This window comes from Anabrus simplex, chromosome 11 (genome assembly GCF_040414725.1).
Source record: "Anabrus simplex isolate iqAnaSimp1 chromosome 11, ASM4041472v1, whole genome shotgun sequence".
Classification (NCBI taxonomy): Eukaryota; Metazoa; Arthropoda; class Insecta; order Orthoptera; family Tettigoniidae; genus Anabrus; species Anabrus simplex.
The window spans coordinates 69,072,484-69,095,804 of NC_090275.1; the positions used below are offsets into that span (position 1 = coordinate 69,072,484).

At 39.7% G+C, this 23,321-nt stretch overlaps 1 protein-coding gene across 1 annotated transcript in view; it reads right to left on the bottom strand.

Annotated features, from left to right (window-relative positions):
* Window positions 1-23,321, bottom strand: part of eag (ether a go-go) — a 356,951-nt gene that overhangs the window by 68,537 nt on the left and 265,093 nt on the right. The window contains exon 6 of the mRNA XM_068229611.1: window positions 18,571-18,692. Within this exon, the coding sequence (XP_068085712.1) occupies window positions 18,571-18,692 (122 nt within the window). The remainder of the gene's footprint in view (window positions 1-18,570; window positions 18,693-23,321) is intronic.

The following is a 23,321-nucleotide window of genomic DNA, read 5'->3' on the forward strand; positions in this document are numbered from 1 at the left end:
AATATAACACTTGAGAATAATATTGTGATGTGTTAGCTTGTGTTAGGGTGACCGGATAGAACGTTATTAGTGAGATTGTCCTTTCTTTTAGCTTCTCCCGTGTCCCGACAAAATGATGCTCAGGAAGTCGAATGTTACTTTTTTAAATCGTTCCATTTCTTTATCATATTAAAAATTAAAATACAACCAAGTTTTGATGTAGCCCTCACCCCGTGGCAGTGATTAAAATCTTTATGAAGGAATAAAATACTTACTAGTCATGATGATGATGATGATGATGATGATGATGATGATGATGACTGTTATTTAACGGGGCCTGACATCTAGATCATCGGCCCCTAATGATACGAGATGGGATGAAATGTCATGATAATTAAACTTTTAAAATCCACTGACTAGAATTTAAAACAAATGATGATGAAATAAAATATAATGAAATGAAAATAATCAGTGAATATAATTTGCAATGCTTTTTTCGGATAAAATGAAAGAAAATATAGATTCCAATCGAATAAGGCATTGTTTTGAAGTACAGTAATATATATCATTCAAGTTAAAAGTTAAAACAACACATTAAAATACACAAACACGAACTAAAATAGAGTCAATGTTATAAAGCATTGTTAACAATAAAATAAAAAAATACTTTTATACACGATAAAACAGGCCTCTATCCCTATAAAACGGGTGACAAGGTCTGCTGACTGCTCTTCATCTCGTAGGATGAGGGAGATGGTACTCGGAAGCTATAGACTACGGTGCAGATCGGTCAGGTCCACGCACTCCGTAAGGACGTGTATCACGGTAAGGTGACCGCCGCAAGTACACACCTGGGGGGCATTCACCCTTCAGTAAGTAGGAGTGCGTTGCTAAGGCATGACCGATCTGAAGACAAAATAACACCACTGCTTCCCTCTGAGAAGGCCGAAGTGAAGTCTTCCGTACGTTCGTAGTTCCTTCTATCCTTCTCAGCTTATTTGGGAGAAGGTGGCCTGCCACTCCGTCTCCCAACGGGACATAACCAAATGTAGGCAACGAGGGCAATGTAACCGCCTCCTTGGCGGCCCTATTAGCCTCATCAATGTTGATTGACGCGTAAATCCGAGATATTTGAATTTTGGTACTATTTCTAGAGGTTTATTTTGAAGAGTCAATGTATCTTTTCGAGAGAGTTTACTACCTCTTCTGAAAAGCATTTGTTTAGTTTTGTCGTGATTCATTTGCAAGTCATTTTCAGGCCATTATTAGTAGTATTTATGAAAACTGGAAATATTGAAAAATATTGACACTTAAGTAAATCTACGTATATATATTCATAATTAGTATCATCAAATTAAGCAATACTCACACGGAAATAAAATAAATAAAACCTTCGTCAAATTTTGTTACGTAATGTTATATGTTCGCTTGTATCAGCATTTTCTATGAAAATCAACAATGACATCTTTCAGCAATCATACCAAGGAAAGAGCAACATCAGCAATAAAAACAATTTACAAAATCCAAAAACCAACAAATACTTTAAACTAAAACAGCAGTGTTACTATTTAAAACAGCTATAGCAACAATAGCAACTTTATATAAAATGAACAAATACATTTTTCGCTTAAGATTACACTTCTTAAATGTATTCAGTCTGAACGCACTTATATTTATACTACGCAGATATTTTAGAATATTTTGTATAAATGTAAGTTCATTCTGTTTAAATAACTTTAAGATCATAATTTTAAACCAATAAAATTCTTTGTTCCTTTTAGGAATATAAAGTCATGTGATATTGGTTGATACAAGCAAAGTCATAACCTATTTTTTACCAGTTTCCGAAACGCGTTGTGAATTTTTAATGAAACGTTCAAGTGACTGGTAAGAGTATTGTTATTTTCTTTATGAAGACAATATAATTTTCTTTAACTTCTACTCAACATTATCCTCTATCTTAAATATTTTACTAATCTAGTAAATATTGACCAGTTCTCAATTTTCCACTGATGGTACCAGTATCAATTTCATTAAACTGGAAGAAAAAGGTAACAGTAGTAGTAAAGGGGCAGAAGAACTGAGAAAATTTAAAGAACGTAATTCAAGGAGTTAGAAACAAAATTAAAATCAAGAAATAGAAGATGGCGTTATCAGATAAGCTTAAGGGGATACGGAATGGGTATTTTGCCTAAAATTTGTCATTTTTATATTATTGTTATTTCTTAATATGTCAAATGCCCTCTTTAAAATGGTGTATGAATTATGATGATATGATAACTACAAGTGTGCTTTTTAAAATAATTTATATGATAATGCACGCTAGATTTCTGCTGTGAGTAGACATGACGGTCTCTTGCAAGTCACTTGACCAACGCTCTATTCAGTGGTACAATGCTAGGTATTTGTATTACTTACGGGGTGGTGACTCTAAGGCTTTCAAAGTTGTTCGGGATTCTAAGCCCAATGGAAATGATGTAAATATAACCAAACTGGAATGTGTTGGTCACGTTCGGAAACGTATGGGGACAAGATTGAGAAGACTAAAATCAAGCATAAAGGGAAAGAAACTTAGTGATGGTAGAATATTAGAGGGTAAGAACAGATTGACGGATTCAGTCATTGATACTCTCCATAATTACTGTGGTCTGACCATCAGGAAAAATACTGATAATGTGGAAGCAATGAGGAAAGCTGTCTGGGCATCATATTTCAACGTTTATTCCAGTAATGAAATCCTGTACATGGCTTGTGTCTTTCAGGGACAGACAGCTAGTGCAAATATAACAGGAGCAAAGTAACAGGGGAGAAATATAACCATCCTCATAGTTTGCCACCAGCCATTATGGATGAAATCAAACCAATTTTCAGGGATCTTTTTGACAGAAATCTCCTGCAAAAATGCCTGCACGGCAGGACACAAAAGCCAAAGGAATGTGTCAATAGTGTCATCTGGAACCGCCTATCCAAAACAGTGTTTGTGGGTATCAGCACTCTTCATTTTGGTGTATATGATGCTGTTTCAAGTTTTAACCAGGGAAACATCACAAGTTGCAAAGTTCTGAAAGTGTTAGGGTTGAATGTTGGGTGTCGTACTATTGATGCAATGTTGCATAAAGACCTGGTAAGGCTAAGGTCTGATGAAAATGCCCTTTAAAACAAAAGCTTTTCAAGGCAAAAAGGACAGGAGAGGTGCCAAGAAGAGACTACAAGAGGAATTTGAAGAAGATAAAGATAATCCAAGCTATGGACCTAGCATGCATTGATGTGTTAACTTTGAAGCCCGTTTCCCGTAAGTTTACTTTTTTAATACTTAAGGTGCATTTTCTCAGCCAGTTTTGAATATATTAACTTGAAATTTGTAGGACATACTGATAAATACCTCTTTCAATTGCTGAAACAACAGTTTTTAATTTGTCTGAATATTACAAATTTTATTAGCAAAAATATATTCTAAAAATACCAAAAATAACTAGTTTCAAAATAAAAAAATAATATCTTCCTTAAGTAGGTCGTTATAAAAATTATGCTTGTTTCAGTAGAAGACCAAGATATTCAACTATAAGCTGAAAAAATTTGAAGTGTCTACCTCCAGTGGTTTCAGAGAAAAGGTACAATATTAACAGCCGATTTTATCATTGGGAGCATAGGGCATTCCGTACCCCCTTAACTTGTATAAATAGATAATTGCTTCTATTGTAATTTAGTGGAATAAACTGAAAACTGGGCAAAGTCTTCTGGAGAACTGTCACTTTAAATATCCGCTGTTCAGTGGCACTCCATCTTCGTTTCATGTCTATAAATTGTTAAATTTGATACCAATTTTTTTTGAAGTGATGGATGATAATATATTTAAGGAAGTGAAACAGTGGAAGAAATGCTATGTGAAAATCTGTGACAGGTGAAGTTATTATGAAGAACAAGACATTAGTTTAAGGAACATATATTCCATGTTGTGAGTCTTGTGTTAAGAATACCTGGCACCAATGCGTCATCAGAGAGCGTGTTTTAATTGATGAATTCAATTTCCTATGATGAGAGGAATTAAAGTTTAGTTCAAACTGTGAAGGTCATGTTAATTACAAAAACATATATTTTCAAAAACAACTGCGTAATGGTTTAGAAATTAAACTGGATTAAGACAGAGGAGAGTACTTTCACCTCTTTTGATTGTAAGGTTACGGATGAAATTGTAAAGGAGACAAAAACGCGTATGGGAATAGGGAGATGGAGTTATTACTATTTGCAGACGATGTTGTGGTCTCGGATACGAACAGCAAAATGGTACAAGAATAACTTGATATACTGAAAGACAAAATTGAAAGTTATGCCATGAACATTAGCTCAGGGAAAAGCAAGACCATGATGATAAAAATCGGAGGAAGACAGGGGAAATATAAGGTGAAAATTGGTAGTCAAAGCCTTGACATTGTTGACAGTTTCAAACACCCAGGAAGTGCATTAATGTAGAATACCAGGTTGGACACGGAGATTAGCAACAGTGTGACACACGGCATTGCAGTCTACCAGAGTATAAGAAACCTTGTCTTGAATACCTAAGTTCTGAGGAAGTGAACATAATTAATGTACAAAATGAATTGTGAACCCATGCTGACTTGTGCAGCTGAGACCTGATCAATGACAGGCAGGGAGAAGAAAATAATAGAGTCTAGCGGAATGGAATACCTAAGAAGTATGATAGGAAAGACAAACAAAGACAGATTGAGAAACGAAGCTGTGAGAAAGGAGGTCGGAATGGGAAAACGTGAGAAAATTGACAGGTGCATGATGGTTTTGACATGTGAAGAGGAAAGAGAAGAAAAAATACCAAAAGCAGATGATGGAGATGAGGTTCGAGGGATAGAGAGATAGACGAAAGACAAGAACAAGGCGAATCGATTCAATAAAGAGAGTGCAAGAAGAAGAAGAAGCCTGGACTGGGACAAAATTATGGAAGAGGAATGGTGAGAGGAGAGAGTAAGGTGGAGACGTAACATAAATACCCCAACACGGAGAGGACAGGAGGATGATGATGCTTTCAGAAATGGTCCTTGTATAGCATTTTCTTGGAGGATAGGCCAACACAAGGAAATTCGCTCTTTAAAGTAATATTATGTTCATAATACCGTGGGTCTTCCTAGAGAATGTTAAAAACTTCAGCATTTTTGGGTATATAGAACAAGTTAGGAATACCGTGACATGGGATGATGTAAGCTCTTATTAACTAACTTTAAACAGTGAACTTAAGACAGCGAGTTTCTTTTAAACAAATATTAACAACGGCTTATGCCAATGATCCACGCTTCTATACTCTGTACTTACATGTTATAGCGTATTTTTTTTTAAACTGGACATTTGATGTTCATTGTCATTATATAAAGTAGAGCAATAAGGAATATTAATAAAACAATACTCATATAAGTTTTAACTAACGTCCCGTCTTTATTTTGTAAATCCGATAACCATAGCTTGTGTTCTACGACATTACCACATATCAGCGTGTTAATAACAGAGTCAGGGTTACAATCAAATGAACTGAAGGGCGTTCAGAGGCAGCTAACCAGGCCCGGCCTGCTAGCACCTCGTTCACGATGCAGACATCCTTATAAGCCCTACAGGACAGGGATCGCACAGAGATGCTAGCAACGAGCGACGCCACCACCAAACAGGAGGAGGGAGAAGACGGCGACTCAGTGGGGCCACCCGCTATCCCGAGGTCTCCAGGCCGGGAGAAGGGCCACCAGGACGAGGTCTCTTCCCCTGCCGAGAAGAGACCCCCGGAAAGGAGACGCCGCCCCATGACCAGGAGGAAGAAGAAGACGACGGCCCACCAGGAGAGGGCCCACCAGCCGCAACCCAGGACAGCTCCCAGGACAGCAGCCGACCGAGGAGCCAATCAGGAGAGGACCTCAGCGGGTAGCGGCGATCAGATGAGATTGAAACGTCCCCCTCAACAGCCCTTGCAGTGTTTCCGCTGTCTGAGGTGGGGCCACCGTCAGGCTAGCTGTGGGCTCCAAGTGAGGTGCAACCGCTGTGGTGGTGATTATCATTACACGGCCTGCGCTACAATTATGGAGGCGCCGGTGTGCGCCAACTGCGCGGGGGGCCACCCGACCTCCCATCGCAGTTGCCCTGTATAACGGGCCATGGCGCGGGCAGAGAGGAAGGAGGCCCGGCGTCATGACCCACCCCCTTCCAGGAGGCTCTCGCCTCCGCAGGCTTGTCCTCATTCTCCGGGATCGGAGACTGGCTACGAGGGACCCCAAGGAGGTGGCGCTGTGCGGCGGGCCCTAGTGGTACTCGACGCATGGCTCCGCAGCCGGCAAGGCCCGCGCTAGCCACAGCAGTGCCCAGAAGGACTGATCCACTGAATAACTGGTCTGGCGTGGAATAGGCTTATGACTTGAGCATGATACCTATTCCCAACTAACGCAATTACCTGGACCTTTCCAGAACCACATCCTTGCATGTGCTATCTATAAAATGTCAGGTTTTACATATAGGCATCTTTCTATTTCTGCCTATGTGGTTTTGTCCTGGCCCTTACTACCCGATTACACCGCTATTGATACCCATCACCACATCTGGCCTGGTAACATGTTGAGCATGGGGACAGGCAGATACTCCTGTAGTATCACTTCCCACTCTTCCCTGCTATCTATTTCTTCTTTAGAATCAATAGCATGTCGGAGGCCATGTAGATTGAGTCGATGGTCACGCGGGGAGATAGGTTTCGGGGCCCCCCTGAAACATAAAGAAAGGCCGTTCTGCAATAGCGCGGAAGGAAATTCCACCTTGACGTAGCCCTATTATACGGTCACGTTCAACCGCGGTGATCTGCTGATACTGGCTTGTTCGTCGTCGTAAAGGCATTCGTGACTCACTCACAGTCACTCCATCCAATCTTACAGCTAACGAAAGCTCTCGCGTAGTACAGCCCGCAATTAATGCAAACCAGATGTACAACGTCATGGGACCACTACTAACACCACGCTAATGCGATTTGCGAGAAATTTGAATCAATGTCATCTTTTATATGTATAAACACGCGCACAACCCCTTCTTGGTGTTTGGATATTTTTTTCCGCCAGTGTATATTGACATTAAGTTCATTTATTTTCTGTTTAGTTTGAAAGAACAAAATACGACATACCCGTAAAAACAGTATTTTTTAATATTTTGGAGAGGGGTTCTAGGGATATTTTTGGTTGTAGCATATAAAATACGTCCCGGACTACACCAAGTTTTGACATTTACGCCGTGCAGCCAGCTATACTTTGCAATAGAACAGACACAACAATTACAAACATAAAACGCAGAATGTATCAAGTATGATACGAAAGGTCACCACAAATTACACTAATTGTCTGAACCCGAAAAAGATAAGATAGGGTGGCTTGAGTTTATTATTTTGGGATAAGAAGTATAACATTACAATGATGTAGAATTATTACATACAATATTCATTAATTGATATAATTAAGAAAGAAAGGAAATCGCAACAACCGAGGATTATGAAGCATAATTGTGGAAAAAGAAAGAATACGTCATCATGAAAGCAAGCAAAATGAAATGTTAAAACCCATGGAGGCATTTAGATCATTCGCATTGTTTAAAGGACTAAAGATATAGAAATTATGCGTGTAAGTGCACCTGCCTTTTACACAGGCAATACTAGTTCTTCTCTGATCTGTTAACTTGTCTATTCTGGTTCTTTCCTTGTCTACGATTAAAGCTTGTACCGTTGTGCTTGTAACAGGGTTCCACTGCTAATACACAATTCATATTAATAAACAGTGTTGATATCGGACAGTATGAGCGCTTTCAAGCTCTAGGTTCACCGGAAGGTAATCGGATGACGACCGGAAGGTAAAATTGCCGCGTTGCCCACCGGCTGCTCTATTCCCGGAGACATAACAGTTATGTGGTTCCAATGAGATTTACACACATGCTCATAGCTCTCCGGCAGCTCCCAAGAGAAAAGATCCCGCCTACTTTATGATCTACATAAAACAATGGTATTTAACCTTTTCACTACCAATATGTTTCAACCTTATGTATGTCCCATAAGAGTTCTTTCCTGATGTTTCGAGAATACTTGAAATAGGTTAAAAAAAACCTTGTATTTACACAGCTAGTGAACAGTTATGGAATGACAATATTAACAATAGTTTCCTCTTGACAGTTTTACCCGAAATTAACAATAACGCGATAAATGTCTACAGCAGGGCTTCTCAGGGTGCATGCACTGTGCACGGTGCAAAAGACGACTTCGCTTGGTTGACCAGAGTGCAGCCCCCCCACTCCTCGATTTGGAGCAATAGCGCTGTCTCTCTCTTTCCCCACGCCTGTCTCGCTCGCTCCCCCTGTCTCCCTCTACAACACTTGCTCCGTAGCGCTCTAAATCCGAGCTAACTTGAGCCGAGTAGAGCCGAGTAGCCTAGAGACAAAGCGTTGGTCCGAGCTGAACCGAGCGGGACCGATGCACAGTACACAGAGCTCTTGCGCCTCGATTTGCACGCGTGAGATTTTGGGCGTTTGGGAGGCCCTAGTCTACAGCTTGTTTCAATGCAACTTATCTTCACTATACTCCAGTGGCCTTCGGTCAATACATTCGTTACCCCATTTGAAATAAAAATTTTAAAAGAAGCAATCGCAGTCCCACCACTTTCTCTAAAGCCAACATTACTATTTCATTGACTCACTCGATAACTACGTGGAAATAAATAAATAAATAAATAAATAAATAAATAAATAAATAAATAAATAAATAAATAAATAAATAAATAAATAAATAAATAAATAAATAAATAAAATATTAAAGAGCTTATTTATTATAACTCGCTTGAAAAATAATATTTTCCACCACATACTCGCACATATTTCCAAATTGGTAATCACCGCAGTGACGGTACCATCATAATTTAAGCCACAGCAGATTTTTAAAATTTTATTTACACTTTTTTGCCCACTGACACTTGATAATACTACAGTCATGGTTTGCACAGAAATACTAACTTCTTGGGTTTTAAATTTAAGAGCCTAATCTAAAGTGAATGAGCAAAACGAGGTGAAATATTCCTCATGACGTATACCACTGTTATATTCACGAAGAATGCCACAGAACTGTTCAGTTACTTCATGAGCACATACTTGTGTATGAATGTATTTTGTATTTTTGTCCGTTTCGTGCTTCTTTTTGTATGTTTTCATGTTTCATGTTTTGTACTTCTGACGGAAATACATAAAATTATCTCTTCTACTGTTCTCTCTTACAGCACTGACTTGTCACCTTGCATATCCCATTATCACCGGGCGTGTTGACCGTGCGGGTAGGCGAGCGCAGCTGTGAGATTGCAACAGGGAATAGTGGGTTCGAACCCCAAAGTCGGCAGCCCTGAAGATCGTTTTCCGTGGTTTCCCACTTTCACACAAGGCGAATCCTGGGGCTGTATCTTAACTAAGGCCACGGCCAATTCCTTCCCACTCCTATGCCTTTCCCATCCCATCGTTACAATAAGACCTATCTTGTGTCGGTGTGACATAAAACAAATTGTTAAAAATATATTATCCCATTATCTGTTATATTTGCTGGCTCTCTGTTTCTGAATATGACTTGATTAGTCATTTTTTTGTTCCTTTCCAATAATTACCAACTTACTCGTTAATAGAATTCCTCATTAACCAAAGTTTTGAAGACATTCAAGCATAACTTGATGTTTTACTTCTGAGAGAAAATACGTTTTTCTCTGTTTACGGATTGTTACTTACTTTACGTGTCTGGTCAAACTAAAAAAATCATAATAAGCAGCTGAGATGGCCTTGTCAGTTGTTTGAGATATGCCTTCCATTGTGCATGGATGACGGAGTTGGGGCCAAATCAGCACCTTCGTACTCGCACAGTATATTTGCATCTGGTGCAAGGAAACCCTGTTTCCGTAGATTCGTCTCAGACTGTGGCCCCACACTGTACAAAGTAGATGGGATATCTCTATCTGGCGGTACAGTTTGCTTCCCGGTGATCGCTCGAGTCTCACAATACGGTCATAGACTGAAAAAAAAAAGGGAAGATCGAATGCCTCAAAACAATCCCAAGCAGCGGCTCAAATTCAAGTTGATGGAGAGACCTTAACGAAGACAGTAAGCTTCATGTATTTAGAATCTCGATGTAATTATTAAATTAATGTAGTAATGGTCCACCTTTCAATACTATAATATGTAATATTCTAAATTACATTAATTAGGGACTAGTTTCGGCCTGGGCTGGCCATCTTCAGCCTTAATGTAAAACACCTAATAACTAAACAAATGTACATGCACACAATTAACATAAAAACAAATGAAAACAAATATATACAAAGTGACATTAAACACTGGGATGGAATATGAATAAATTTGAAAATGAACTAGGTTCTAACATCTTGAGTATGTTCATCATTGAGAATAATTTCAAGTATTAAGTATTAATTTATATACACAGAACTGTTAGTTCTAATACTGCTGATCATTTCAATAGGAACTGGTAAATGTTGATCCTGTAGTTTGTCATCAAATCTATATGTGTGGTGTTAGCTATATGTAATCCATTGGACACTGCTGTAAATAACCACTAGCTGACAGGGAACTGTTAGATGTTGTTTCATCTTCAATCAAAATAATAAATGAGATGCTCTCATGGTGCTTGTTAAATCTTGCTGAAATGTTGTTGGACATTGTCAGGACAGCACATGAAGATGTGGTTAACACAGATACATTGTGTCTGGTATAAAATTTTTGCGATTCATTGCGGTGCCCATGAAGTTAACCTGATAAATTAGATAAAATTAAATTAATGAATTGAATGAGAGAATGTGTTAGATGGCATAGGTTATATGAGACTTACCTCTCAATACAGCATGAGGTGTGTGGTCTATTGTTGAGTGTGCTTCAGACTAACTGTTGTGAAATTCAAATGAAAAGGAAGGAGAGGGGGTTGGGGAAGGGGGCGGGGGAGGGGGACCATTACTACATTAATTTAATAATTACATTGTACTTGCAATTCAATACGGATCAGAACCATGAAGTTTATAACCTATGGTTTAGAATCTCGCCTACAGACTGGTGGTGGGATATGTGATGAAGTGCGAAGTAGGATAAAGGCAGCATGGATGAGATGGAGGGAAGTCACAGGCGTACTCTGCGACAGAAGGTTACCATTATATCTGAAGTCCAAAATATGCCGCATGATATTACATCCTGTTGCTTTGTACGGTGTTGAATGTCGACCAGTTAACAAAGCTACAGAGCGCTATTTTTCACACCATGGAAATACGTATGCTCCGTTGGTCGATGAGCATCACCCTCCTGCACCGTGTCCAAAATGACACCGCTTGTCAGCAAATTGGCGTTGCACCCTTCACTAAGAAGGCACGAGAAAAATGTCTGCAATGGTATGGTACGTCCTACGTGCTGCACCTGTAACAGTTGCCAATTTCACCCACACCTTTGAAATTAATGGGCAACGACCACGTGGTCGTCCGAAGCAGCACTGTCATGACGCAGTGAATGCTGGTATGAAGCCTCTGGACTTAAGACCACAGGATTCCCAAGACCGTTCAGAATTGCGAGCCAAGATTAGATCAGCGGCGGACTCTGCATCTGCGGGAAATGCTTATCATTATCTTTTCTCATTTTATTTAATGTATACACCAATGATCAAACACAGCCTGATGGGTTCAAAAGCTTCATTTACGCTGACGACCTTGCTCTTGTTGCTCAATCAGAACAGTTTGAGGTCGTAGAACATATGCTCAGCCGTGGTCTAGAACAGCTTGGTACTTACTAGGAAAGGAACCAACTCATATCCAACTCTAGTAAGACTTCAAGTATTCTGGAATGGTACGTTATTGGTTCACTGTTTCCATCCTAGCCTTATGCTTACATACAAGGAGCAGTGCCTTAAGCTGAAGCAGAAGAACTCCTTCGTAAACCGGCAGGTACTAAATGGGTCACCCATTCACAAACGTTAAGAACAACAGCACTGGCCTTATGCTATTCAGCAGGAGAATATGCCTGTCTTGTCTGATATAAGTTAGCCAATGTAAAACAGGTTGATGTTGCATTATACAAGAGTTGCAGGAATATTTCAAGTTGTTCGAGGCCAACTCCCATCAGTAAAGTGAACTATCCGGCTGGGATTGCTCCATCTCATATCAGAAGAGAAGTGGCAACCAACAATGAAGGGAGAAAACATCTACTATGACCTCACACCCACTCTACGGATATTAACCTGTTGAGAGGAGATTAAAATCGGAAAAGAGCTTCCTATCAACTACTCAACCGTTACAAGGAACAGCTGCAAAAGTATGAGTTGCCATGTGGAAGGAGAGAACTAGTAATTTGTCTGAATGCATGGATCCGAAGAAATCTCTACCTCCTGGTCACACATAGAACTGGCTAATTTGGAAGACCATGAACAGACTTCGAGCTGAGGTTGCAAAAAAAAAAAAAGGGACAACTTGTATAAGTGTCATTTTCCGACCAAGACAGTTCTATGTGATTGTGGCGAATTTCAAACAACACAACATTTCTTATGCTGTCCACTGTGCCCATCAAGATGTACAATGAGTGATTTGACTCAAGCTTTCGGCGTGGCCCACTTTGGGGCGGTTACTGTTCAGTTACTTCCTGAGCACATACTTGTATATTTTTGTCCGTTTCGTGCTTCTTTTTGTATGTTTTCACGTTTCATATTTTGTACTTCTGACGGAAATAAATACATAAAATTATCTCTTCTACTGTTCTCTCTTACAGCACTGACTTATTATCTTGCATATCCCATTATCACCGAACGTGTTGGCCGTGCGGGTAGGCGAGCGCTGCTGTGAGATTGCAACCGGGAAATAGTGGGTTCGAACACCAATGTCGGCAGCCCTGAAGATGGTTTTCCGTGGTCTCCCATTTTCACACCAGGCAAATCCTGGGGCTGTATCTTAACTAATTCTACGGCCAATTCCTTCCCACTCCTAGGCCTTTCCCATCCCATCGTTACAATAAGACCTGTCTGTGTCGGTGTGACATAAAACAAATTGTTAAAAATATATTATCCCATTATCTGTTATATTTCCTGACTCTCCCTTTCTGAATATGACTTGATTAGTCATTTGTTTGTTCCTTACCAATAATTACCAACTTATTCGTTAATAGAATTCCTCATTAACCAAAGTTTTGAAGACATTCAGCATAACTTGATGTTTTACTTCTGAGTGAAAATACTTTTTTCTCTCTTTATTTCGATATTAGAGTGTCGAGAGAGTGAACGGGTAAATAATAAAAGAGGTGCAGTCTACAAGAGGGAGGAACTTTTATGATGAAGTTGAGGGGTTTCCTCTCAAACTCGACCAACTTTCTAGAATGGAGATGCGGATCAGCAAGAGGGGGAAAAGGAAGACAGAGTTATACTTGACTACAACATGTGATGATACAGGGATACCGACAGGCTGTCAATGAAAGACAGATTCCATCTTCAGAGCTGACAGTGACTGAGGTATGGTTAAATGTTTGAAAGTCGGTGAATTCATGTCAGCGTTGAAAAAGAGATATGCCTCTGTAGATATTATTCATCGGTCGAATTCACAGTACTGGCTCCTGCAGTCCCTGAACTAAAATTAACTTAAATATTCCAACTCATATTAGTTACAAAATTTACAGAGGAGGCAGTACGCGAAACACGAAGGAAAATAGGCCCTATAAATATTGGTAACAAATCCAATATATATGCGGAGTTATGGTCCACTATCACTGCCATCAATGATCATCTACTTTTCACAACATATGCTCAATGTGATCGCCAGCCATTGCAATGTAGCATTCCACCCTACGTCGCATTGAATCGCGCATTTGTTTTAACGGCCCTCCCTGTTGTCGGATTTCTTCACAGGCATTGAACAAGCGTTCTCGTAGTGCATCCACATCATTTATTGGAACTATGGTCTTTACATGTCTCCAAAGCCAAAAATCTAAAGGGTTAAGGTCAGGCGAACGGACAGGCCAATCCATTGCGTTAGGTGTCGCCTAACACTATGATGAAAATGGGCCGGTGCCACGTGTACCACATTTGCAGTCGTTTCGACCAATAGGAATGCATTTGCATCTTTTTTGCATACGACTCTCCGTAAATTAATGGAACATCGTGATCATTGATAGTAGTGGTAGCGGACCATAACTCCTAAGATACTGGGTTTATGACCAATGTTTATAAGAGTTTTTCCTTCGTTTGGAACCTTTCTCAAGGGTATAGTGCGTGGTGCTGGTTACTCTAATTCTTGAACTATGTCCAATAGCTGAGTGGCCTACTAAGCAGTCAGTTCTGGGAGTCGAGATAACAGTTGCTATGGACAAATTCTTGTATCGTGGCCCTCCTTGTGCTCAGGCGACTAGGACTGTAAGTGCATAATATGTAAGTAGAGTAGCAACCTACTTCACAGAAAATCCACCTAGTACGTTTAGAGTATTTTAAGTAAGCCCCGGACCGATTGGAGTGACATCGTCCAATTACTATTTGACAGGCCAGGTTATCCTTGGAACCAACTTGGTAAACGAAATGGAATTCGGCGAACTGTTAATATTAATTGGGCTTATAGAAGAATAGAGAACTTTATGCGTCAGCAAAGATGAAGCGTCTGGATGTCTTAGGAGTTAATGGTGTTCGTGTAAGGGAAGACACCGAGGAAGAGACAGGAGGTTATAAAGTCTTCTTAAGGGGAGGTTGTACCTTGTATACCCACAATGTTAAATTGGTCAATTGCAGGTACATTTTCCTCGTGAACTATTCATGATAATGTTATAAAATTTTAATAGGTGGTAGAGGAAGGGTTTCTCTCCTTTGACGTATTTTTGTAGGTAAGTACCTGGTATAATGTAATTTTTAGAGAATTGTTTGCAAGTTGTTAAACGAATTTCCAAAATATCCAAATATTTCACTTTTATTAATTCATAATTTCTGAAATATTAAACTTAAAACTCTTCAACAAATGCATCAATAATGTTAATCCCAGTATCTGTATGATATTTAAGTTTTACTGTTCTATGATGCTTAGTTCCTGATAAAAATGTACTTAAAGGTTAAAAATATAAGGGAAGACACCGAGGAAGAGACAGAAGGTTATAAGGTCTTCTTAACAGTTGTTAAAGGAGGATAGGCAGAGTGGAGGATGCGAATGATAATTCGGAAAACGTTAGCACGTCACATGGGTTCTCTTAGGTACGTAACTGAAAGAATGATTCGAACAGAGTTAGCAGTTCGAGGAATTAGGAAGAGAATCGTCGCAGTGTATCCACCGTACGATGGAACAGATGAGGATGAAGTAGACAACTTCTATGAAACACTGAATTATATCATAGTTAGGGTCGACAGCAAGGACCGGACGGTGTTAATGGGCGATTTCAATGCGAGAATTGGAAATAAAACTGAATGATACGACAAGGCGATGGGTAACGGTAGGGAAGATTGGAGGAAAAGAGGAATTTGAAGCGTTTACTGGAATTTTGTGCTAGTATGGGAGTAGCAGCTATGAATTCATTGTTCATGCGTAAGACTATCCATCGCTAAACATGGGAGAGTAGGGGCTCCAGAATCATAGTAGGCTATATCATAACTGACTTTGAATTCACGTAATCAGTTAGGAATGAACGGGTATTTCGGGGATTTTCCGATGATACAGACCACTATGTGATCTGTAGTGAACTAAGCATTACTAGTCCTAGGAGAGAGAAAGTAAATTCCCAAGATGGTCGTGCAATAAGTGAAATCAAAGTGCAGTAAATCTTATGCATGCACTCACAGTCGCAATCAACTGTATTCTGTAAAAGATAAGTAAGCCTTTGCTGCAGAAATATTCGTAGTACCTGAGAAAAATAGCAGCCGGTATTTGCAATCTAAATGTTACCATTGCAACTCTGAGGCCTTAATGTCTCCCAGAGGACTCTCTGTAAGATGAGTAGATTATATGAGTCGTCCAGTAGTAGATATGGAAGGATGTTATATATTGAAGCTAACTCCGTAAGTTCTTTAAAAAAAATCTTCAAGACACCGGCCATAATAACTTCACGCTACCGACTTAACAGTATGATAGGATTCTACTATTTGAAACTCGAGATTTTCTCGTCATAGCACTAGCATCAAAGATACCAGCTGCCCCACGCTTAAGTAGTAGAGAGCCTTGGAACTACTCCAGCTGCAATATCGTACCTACCAGTGCGCTACTGTATCTAGCAGAATAGCTTGGTACTACAGAAGAAAACAAGAACGTTATGTCGTCAAGTTGGCAGTCCTAAAAGAACTATTACTTTATTGGAGACCTCCATATTGTACGCTTTAAAAGGACAGGTAACTCATAGAAATTTGCACGGCTGTTCTCTGAAAAAATCGTGAATAGAAAACAAAAATTGAAAGAGAGAGTTCTATGCAATGTTTAAACTATTAAAGAAAGGAAGAGTGAATTACACAGAGAAGAATACATTTTTTTGTATTTTACAAAGTATGTTGCAAAAGGAAATAAGATAAAACAACATAAGCATTAACGAAAATAATGAAGGATAAGGATAAGAAGGAAGCAGACCCAGCCAATGGCTGGAAACTGCAGATGATGTCGATGATGATGATGATGATGATGGATAGGAAGGATACAAGGCATGCTTGTCCTAGAATAATTAATATAAAATTACTAGTAGATTAAATATAAAATTAAATGTAGTATAATAAATAAATTGTTTTGCCATGCCATGTATAATTAAATTAAGGAAAAAAGATAAAGTGTAGGGGAATCGCACGAGAACATTCCTTCATTAATTAATTAATTAATTAATTAATTAATTCTCATTCATTCATTCATTGAACTCTCTGCCCAGTGGGTGGTTTATCCATGACTACGAAAGAGGACTTGGAATCTAGTCCATTCAATCATGCATTCGGCCATGCATCAATTCATTCATTAATTTAGGCAGTCAGTAATTCATTCACCCACAGTGGAATGCTCAAGCATTTTCATCATTTCACTCTCAAGCACTCATCTTAACTTAATGCTTTCTCCCCAGTTAGTGGCTATCCGTGGCTATTCATCCATTCATCCATGACCACAATTCAACCATGAAATCATTCATTTACCAATTCATGCAGTCATCCACTCATTCAATTCAGTTGTAATGTACTGTACGTTGTAATGGTAGAATAACTCTACTAGGCTTGTGACACATAGGTCCTAGACTATATAATATTGTCAACGTCTAGGGCATAATTTATATATATAGATAGATAGATAGATAGATAGATAGATAGATAGATAGATAAAATAACATGTCCTGTCTGACTGACTGATTCATCATGGCCGAACCAAAAGTACTGGATATGAAAAAATGAAGTTTTGGGGATTGTAGTGTAGGTGCTCACTAAAGAAGCATTTTTTGATATCCCGTCGCTAAAGGGATGAAAAGGGATATGGATTTTTCACAAAAAAATAACAGTTTAAAGACGTGAAAATTGGTATTTGGAATGTCCTTTAAAAATAAAGAAACAAGTATTTTTTTATTTTCAGAAATTCCTCGTAAGAGTGGTAAAAATAAGTGAAACAGGGGTTGAAACAGGAGTTGAGGATAATTATATCATAAAAACTGAAGATGTTACAGACGTAAAATTGATATACGTAATATCCTTTAAAAATAAAGAAACGTGTATTTTTTGTTTTCGGAAAATCCACTCGGGGAAGGGAATGAAAAGAAGTGAAAAAAGGGGTGAATTTTTAAAATGAGTATATCTCAAAAACTCGATGTGTTACAGACGTAAAATTGGTAATTGGAACCTGCTTTGAAAATATAGAAAAACACACTTTTTTGTTTTCGGAAATTTCACTCAAGGGGGTTAAAAGAAGGGAAAACGGGGTGAATTATTAAAAGTAGTATATCTCAAAAACTTGACATGTTACAGACTTAACAACTGGTATTTGGAATCTCTTTTAAAAATAAAGAAACATGTATTTTTTTCTTTCGACTCTAGAGAGGACTGTTTCTCACATATAGAGTTCTTTGACACATGTTGCACAGTTAGCTCTGCCAGTAACCTGGTCATCTTAGCCGCAAAAGGAAATACCACAAACATGGTTTACAAAAATGTTCTGGGGTAAAAGAAACTCAATTTTTCGGTGAGATTTTATACTTTAGGGATTTTTCATATGATGACTTCGATTACTTTTATCAAGTTAGGAAATTCACGCGAACCTAGCCGCGGGTAACGACTAGTAAATTATATTTAGTGCAGTAATAGTCAAATAATTATAAGAGGAGAATGTAATGCATGCATCGAATTTAATGAATTGAATTAGAAGAAATGCTCTCTCTCTCTCCAATTTCCGGCGATCAAGAATTAGGGGAGGGAAGTATTATATTCTATTCTCACACGAAATCCATTATCATAAAGCAGGTTGTCACATTAAGTTCAATTTCGATAAGGTTCAAATAGAATAAATACGTCCTGCTGCTATGTGATATTTCCAACAAATTTGTAATTATTTGACCTCAATAAGATGACTGCGAGTAGGAAGTTGCACCAAAGTTACTCACATGTGCCAGATGCGACTGCTTGGTGGTGTCCTTCAGGTTGGGCAGGTGAGATGAGAACTGGGAGACCAGCACTGAACGAGACCGAGTGACGGATCGAGCCAGCTTGGCGAACTTGCTGAGTCCTATAACAGCAGTATTACATAATCATGTGCGTGCCTCTGATTTTATTAACAAAATGGAACAATAAACCTAAATTGATCTGCCCGAAGAGCAACTACACATCTTAAAATGAATTTCAGCTTTCCAAAGTACATATGACCGGAAATATGGTATAACTAGTATGTGCAACTGTATACAGTAAGGTAATAGATATAAGGAGTGTCTGTTCAAAATATGCTATTTCCACCATAAGAGGAGCTTGAATAGAAAATCTGATGAACATTTTCGTTTTAAAAATTTTTGAATCTATGATTATTTCCATTTGTGTATACATATGACCGGAAATATGGTATAACTAGTATGTGCAACTGTATACGGTAAGGTAATAGATATAAGGAGTGTATGTTCAAAATATGCTATTTCCACCATAAGAGGAGCTTGAATAGAAAATCTGATGAACATTTTCGTTTTTTAAAATTTTGAATCTATGATTATTTCCATTTGTGTATAATTTTTTACAATGTTCCAAGCATACGCTGACCCAAGGTGTACGAATTCGTGCACTACATCCAAATCTTTCAAACGACGTGTGCTGCTCTATCAGGCACAATGAGTTTGGACTTACTCTATCGCACAAAAATTGGCGGCAAAGAAATATTTCATTTTATAAAATCTCGATACGGGAGGATATTAGTAAACTGTGTATAGTCGGTGACGAAAGAGATGGCCGTTTGAATTCTGTCATCTGCCAAATATGTTACCTATTTAAAACAAGAGGATTTTGAAAGTAAATCATCTGCAGTGGCCTACGTTTTTGTGCTGCTGACTGTACATAATGTATATATGGTTACTGAGCGTCCGTGTCTCAAGCGGCAGCCTCTCACCTCTGAGTTCCGTGGTTCAAATCCCGAGTTGGCCGTGCGGTTAGGGGCGCGCGGCTGTGAGCTTGTATCTGGGAGATAGTGGGTTCGAATACCACTGTCGGCAGCCCTGAAGATGGTTTTCCTTGGTTTCCCATTTTCACACCAGGCAAATGCTGGGGCTGTACCTTTATTAAGGCCACGGACGCTTCTTCTAACTCCTAGGCCTTTCCTATCCCATCGTCGCCGTAAGACCTATCTGTGTCGGTGCGACGTAAAGCCCCTAGCAAAACAAAATCCATTCTTGACCTGGGTGAATGATTGGAAACTGTCTGTGGATGTTAATATCGTCCCCTAAGAAACAATACCTCGTATCTCACCATGCCCTTCCTGTTCATTATTTTCTTGAAGACTGGTCACGCCTCCCAAGCCCGTGTGGATATGGAGAGTTCATTTTGGTATGCTTGTGTATACAGGAAAGTGAAGCTTATACAAATGTACTGTAGGAGTGCGTAAATACGACCGACAAGCATATATCCCTACAGTACTGTTTGGTAAGATTCATTTTCCTTTATACCTAACCATAGGAAAATGAAAACAACGCCACGAACCTGCTACGCAGGCGTAGCAGGGGGAGAGGTGATACTCCCACGTGGCGCGTCCCAGGTGGCGGATAGGGGGTCCTAACCGGCCTGCCGGCGGACTTGAGGGAAATAAAATACCTCTCGCGGACCAAACACACTACCCCCTGCGGGTGGGGGACGCACATGTAGAATACACCCGCGATATCCTCTGCCTGTCGTAAGAGGCGACTAAAAGGGGCGACCAAGGGCTGACTGAATTAGAGCCATGAAACTAATTTTGAATCGTACCATCGCGCGGGGAACACCATAGGTTGCCTGTACTTGCGAGTAGTACCACTAAATTCGGTACGAAATAGGTTTGTGATTAGTAGCAGTAAAAGCCTGGCCTGGTGGATTCCAGTACCCGTGCGTCGTACCCATGTGAGCAACACCGCGGGTCTGGGCGTAGCCTGTGAGTTGTACCACTATATGAGCAGCACCGTGGGTCTGCGTTGCCTGTGATTAGTACCCACTATGTGAGGAGCACCACGGGAATACCGGCGCCCGTGTTAATACACCTAGGTGGGGAACCTTCTCGGTTTGCGTTGGCTCTGAGTTGGGCCATTGTGTGAGATATACCATAGGTCTGCGTTACTTGTACGTATTGCAATACTTGTGAGTAGTACCATCATTTGTGGAACACCGTGAGTCTTCGCTACTTCTGATTAATACCCCAACATGACACATACCATAGTTCTATTTTACTCGCGACATGTACCATTCTGTGGGGCCTTCGACGTGGATTTTGCACCCCCTTTAGACACCAAGCATCATTGTGCTTTATAAGTGGTTCCTTGGTCAGTAATAATGTTATTTTCGATCTGTATTGAGTCCGATCCACTGGTTTTTGTTTGTTTGTTTTGTGTTTTGTTGAGATCCTGTCCATCCATTCATTCTTCATGGCATATTTTATTTTTATTTTGGTCAGTGGATGCGTTTGCAATTTTTGTTCTTTCATTTCGTACCATTAGGGGCCGATGACCTTCGATGTTAGGCCCCTTAAAACAACAAGCATCATCATCATCATCAATGAAAACAACGAAAATTGTTCTGGACTGCTTATCCACAAGTGACTGGGAAGCGTGACCTGTCTTAAGGAACAGAATGGATAGGAAGAGAATTGTGAATTACGAGGTATTGCATCTTAGATGACGATATGTGGTTATTATGGCTGTATTCTGTTCCCGCTCCTATTCAGCCTGTACTCAGAGACCTGTTTCAGGGAGGCTGTAGGTACATGATACAGACAATGCCATAAAAGCGAACGGAGTGACGATTAACAACATTAGATATGCTGACGAAACTGTCCTTATGGCCAACAGCGCGGAAACCCTACACTAGGTCTTGTCCAAGGTGGTAGAGACAAAACATATGATCGTGAGCAAGAGCCCTGTCTGGTGGGGTCAATACAATACAATACAATACAATAGATTTATTTTGTCTGGCAAGATTAAGGCCATTAGGCCCTCTCTTCCATCTAACCAGAAAATACAGTTTTTACATATGCAAAATTGAAATAAGTACACTTACAATTGAAACATCTTGCAACTCTTGCTCACGATCATATGTTTTGTCTCTACCACCATGGACAAGACCTAGTGTAGGGTTTCCGCGCTGTTGGCCATAAGGACAGTTTCGTCAGCATATCTAATGTTGTTAATCGTCACTCCGTTCGTTTTTATGGCAACTTGCAACTGAGTTCCGACAGAGAGGCTCGAAAAAACGACGTACTTAGGCATCGTCATCAACGAGCGCTGGGACCATTCCCAAGAAATAAACCGCCTCATTTACAATTCTCCGTCAAATACTCTCTAACAGATAATTACTATTGCAGTTTCGGGTTAGAATCGCAAGGTGCTAAGTGTTCTCCATCATGGCGGACTGTGACAAAAGCCACTATGAGAAGGTTGGCAGCATTTGAAATACGGGTCTACTGTTGCATGCTTCATATCAACTGGGTAGACAGAATACGTTATATGGAGGTATTAACAAGGATGTGCAAGGAGGAAGAACTGTTTAGGGCTGTTAAGATCAAGAAGCTTCGGTCGTATCACGAGACATACCGGGTGAGCAAAACAAAACTGTCCCGGAAAATATTTACAATAGGACTAACGCGGGATTGACACTTGTTAATGAACACCACAGAAGATGCTGGAAATGGCCTCATCTGAAGAAATGAAAACTGAGAATCCAAAAGTCCTGACTCCACTTCACTCAGAGACCACCGGCGGAACTCAACACGCGAAGGTTTGTCTGGGCGTTTTAATGCACACGCAACAGTACATTTGTACGGATACAGAGGCAGGTCTCTTTTGATAATGTTTTGACAACACAACGATCCCTTCATTCCCACTTGCACAGATAAAGGGCGATGATATTTCGTCGGACTTCTTTCCACTCGAGTAATGTTTTCTGGTGTTCTACCTTTTTCCAGCTAATCCCAATCAATCAATCAATCAATCAATCAATCAATCAATCAATCAATCAATCAATCAATCAATCAATCAATCAATCAATCAATACTGATCTGCATTTAGGGCAGTCGCCCAGGTGGCAGATTTCCTATTTGTTGTTTTCCTAGCCTTTTCCTAAATGATTTCAAAGAAATTGGAAATTTATTGAACATCTCTCTTGGTAAGTTATTCCAATCCCTAACTCCCCTTCCTATAAATGAATATTTGCCCCAGTTTGTCCTCTTGAATTCCAACTTTATCTTCATATTGTGATCTTTCCTACTTTTATAAACGCCATTCAAACTTATTCGTCTACTAATGTCATTCCACGCCATCTCTCCGCTGACAGCCCGGAACATACCACTTAGTCGAGCAGCTCTTCTTCTTTCTCTCATTTCTTCCCAACCCAAACATTGCAACATTTTTGTAACGCTACTCTTTTGTCGGAAATCGCCCAGAACAAATCGAGCTGCTTTTCTTTGGATTTTTTCCAGTTCTTGAATCAGGTAATCCTGGTGAGGGTCCCATACACTGGAACCATACTCTAGTTGGGGTCTTACCAGAGACTTATATGCCCTCTCCTTTACATCCTTACCACAACCCCTAAACACCCTCATAACCATGTGCAGAGATCTGTACCTTTATTTATAATCCCATTTATGTGATTACCCCAATGAAGATCTTTCCTTATATTAACACCTAGATACTTACAATGA